Below are 3778 nucleotides of genomic sequence, written 5' to 3'. Positions count from 1 at the left end.
ATAATGTTCAGCTGAACAATAAAATCATTGCCTAAAAGTCTAAAAGAGTAGAAACAATATGGTTTTAAGAATAAATGTACACAGAAAAAACAATACCTATGTATTATTTGACTGCATATACTGTCTTTTCTTTTATAACTTCACAACAGAGCATTAAATAGTGTTTTAATTTTGTAGGTAAAGAAATATAAATAGAAAATATAGGAAAAAACTATATATTATATCAACTGCTAATGAGAAATCAATCAAATCTGATTCATTTAAAAATTTATGATTAGTGTAGTAACTGTGTTAAACATTGTTTAATGTTAATAGACTAATATGACCATTTCTCCATGATTCTGAATAAAAATATAAAACTTATTGTTAAAACTGTTACATTTTTATTAGTCAATTGCTTTCTAAGAATATCTATAGTCATCTTACAGAAAATTTTTATCTTCAACACAAGAACTATTAAATTCTATCATCCATATAAACTACATGGTACAAAACTGGTTTTTGAAAAGCTATGCAGAAAATTTTTAGTATGACAAGAAACTAATTTAGAGATAGAATTAAAATTATCAAAATTTCCATGGTAATTGAACATATTTAGTGTAATAGCAATATTATTTTCTTTACTAATCCAGTAATGTCTAGAAGACATATATCTTTATTTGTAGCATGCAAGACTCTTATTAATTATCATGCTTCTATGCCACATGAATGTATTACCTGATGTCTTTGTTTTCATCTGAACTCTACCCTTCTGAGTCTGCATAAGAAAATCGGAAAGTAAGTATAACTCTGATGAAAATGTGAGAGCTTTCATCTACCTTCTCTATTGCCTCATCTTAGTGATTTCAAAGAATAAAAGAATAGGACCTAAAATTTGAAAAGCACCAAGAGTTTTACTGAGGATGGAAGAAGATGGGAAAAACATTCCCACCATTCAACTTGAATATTTTCTGTTACAGATCAATATAAGCACTCTGTCAGAGCTTGGAAGTGAATAACTGCTGATGTTCACTGAAAGTTCAACTTAATATTCATCCTAGGTTGACAATAAAAGACACCCTTTGTTTACGTGTTTAGGTAATTAATATTCTTCTTTCCATAAGTGTAAATGATCAGAAGGTAAATAATAAAATGAGAAAGCAGATGACAGTTATATGAAAAATATTCATGTCAGTAAACTTTATATTTGGAAATCTAAGAATTTTTAATCTTAGTAAAGTTCAAGGTCAGGTTTTTTCTTTGACTGCTAAAGTTGAATTGAATCTAACTTTCAGAGGTCAGGTTTGAATATGAGCTGCTTTGTTCTTTGGTTATCACTATTACAGGTATTTTCAATGATAGCTTGCTAGTCAGTTTAGCTAAATAAATAAATTCTATAATAAATTTGTTCACAAAGTTGTGATTCTTAGTTTTACATACCAGTTTCAAACTGTGCATTTCTTATGTGGTATTCTATACAGCTTATTTCTTTCAACAATATTTTTCATTCAATGATGTCATAGAAATAACTCTTCTGATGATCAACAGATTCATTATACATGCTTCAAAACTGTGTTAAGATCCCATCAAAACTTTTGTAGTGAAATTCGATGTAATTATTATCAGGTTGAAAGTTTAAATCTCATTTCTATTATGGAGTGTTATGATTGCTGGTGATACAATCAGAGCATTTTTTATTAGTTTAATGGGGAGAAACCACCATCCAGGTGAAACCACACACATTTGTTAGGATTTCAAATTGCTGTCCTACTTCCTCAATGCAAACCTACTGAGGAATTTCCTGCTGAAGCATGTGGATAAAAGTCACACATGAGGCTTCTCTTCAAGCTTACATCCATGCAATGATGTTTCTCAAAGTTGGCAAAGACATGTTTATATTGCATTTTTCTATTCCAACTGTAGATGTTAGTTTCCAATGTGAAGGTCAGGCCAACTAGTTGAACCATTTTCCATATCCCTCTAATTGAACTTTCTTCCTCTTCAGGTTGCTTCTGAAGACACCCTGAATAAAATGGAGGGAGGGAATCAGTCCGTGATATCAGAATTTGTGCTTTTGGGACTTGCCCACTCGCAGAATCTTCAACTCTTTCTCTTCATGATGTTTTTGACAATTTATGTGCTCGCTCTATCTGGAAATAGTATTGTCATGTTCTTAATTGCCACTGACCATAATCTCCATTCGCCCATGTACTTCTTTTTGGCCAACCTGTCATTTGTTGATATGTGGCTTTCCTCAGTCACCACTCCTAAGATGATCGCAGATTTTCTCAGGGAACCAAAGATCATTTCATTTGCAGGTTGCATGTGTCAGGTCTTCTTCGACCATTGTGTTGGTGCAGTTGAGATGATGATGTTGGTGGTAATGGCTTATGACCGCTATGTGGCCATCTGCAAACCACTCCACTACTTCACTATTATGAACTTGAAAAGATGCACTGCACTGGTATTGACTTCCTGGACCATTTCTTTCGTGCACGCCATGAGTCAGCTTTTGGCAGTTGTGCATCTACCTCTCTGTGGCCACATGGAAATTGATAGTTTCTTCTGTGACATACCATTGATAATCAAGTTATCCTGCACAGATTACCATGATTTAGATATTTATATGAATGCTAACTGTGGGGTTGTAGTTGTAAGCTGCTTCATTCTGTTGCTCATTTCCTACACGTATATCCTTATCACTGTTCGCCAGAGCTCTAAATCTGGTGCATCTAAGGCTCTGTCCACATGCAGTGCCCACATCACAGTGGTGATGATCTTTTTTGTTCCTTGCATCTTTATCTATGTGTGGCCACTCAATATCATCTGGTTGGACAAATTTCTTGCTGTATTTTATACTCTTATTGCACCTCTCCTAAATCCAGCCATTTACACACTGAGAAATAAAGAAATGAAAAATGCTATAAAGAAATTAAAAAACTATTTCAGGAAGCACAAGGAAAATACTTAATGCCAAGAAAATTCACTGTAAATATTTCAAATTAAAAATTAACTGAAATTAGTACAGATTGATAAACTGGAAATTTAGTTTATATGCACAATTAGGTAATATATTCTGACATATAATAGGCTTAATATAATTTGGAGATACACTATTTCAATCATTCAGATTGAAATAATTGAGAATAATATTTCAATTATTTCTGGTTATTTTTTAAAATGGCTCTTCATCATGAGAAAACTATTCAATTGATTCTTTTTTTTTTTTGGTTTTTTGAGACAGGGTTTCCCTGTAGCTTTGGTGCCTGTCCTGGAACTAGCTCTTGTAGACCAGACTGGCCTCGAACTCACAAAGATCCTCCCACCTCTGCCTCCCGAGTGCTGGGATTAAAGGCGTGCGCCACCACTGCCGGCTTATTCAATTGATTCTTATATCTTCAATAATATTATTAAAAGAGCATAAATGTATTTGTTGGGCTGATATGAAACATTTGTAAAATTTACTTAAATATAGTTCAAAAATATCAAAACATATATTCTCTTTTTTAATACATTTACAAACCTTTTATTCACGTCTTCAGAAAAAGGCAAAATTATTATTTTTATCTCATTCCAAAACAGTAAAAGGAGAATAGAAAATGTGTAACAAATAAAGCAAAAGTTATAAAATACATACAAATAGCAGTGAACTTTATTTAGTTTAACTCTTATTACATTAATGACAATGAAATGCTTGTAAAAAACAAACCTAATGCTGTTTTTTTCTCAATTATCTGACTTTAAAGATTAAAATTTATTTTTAAGTTATGGTTTACTGTTTCAAGAAAAATTACAAACT

At 32.1% G+C, this 3778-nt stretch overlaps 1 protein-coding gene across 1 annotated transcript; it reads left to right on the top strand.

Moving 5' to 3' along the window:
* The first annotated feature begins 2008 nt into the window (after positions 1-2008).
* On the top strand, positions 2009-2950 carry LOC125416901 (olfactory receptor 4K3-like). Its single transcript, XM_048460078.3, has one exon. The coding sequence runs from the start codon at positions 2012-2014 to the stop codon at positions 2948-2950; it is 939 nt and encodes a 312-aa protein (XP_048316035.3). The 5' UTR covers positions 2009-2011.
* The last annotated feature ends 828 nt before the right edge of the window (positions 2951-3778 follow it).

Source organism: Myodes glareolus, chromosome 10 (assembly GCF_982192425.1).
Source record: "Myodes glareolus chromosome 10, mMyoGla1.1, whole genome shotgun sequence".
Lineage (NCBI taxonomy): Eukaryota > Metazoa > Chordata > Mammalia > Rodentia > Cricetidae > Myodes > Myodes glareolus.
This window is presented reverse-complemented; position numbering and strand designations above follow the sequence as displayed.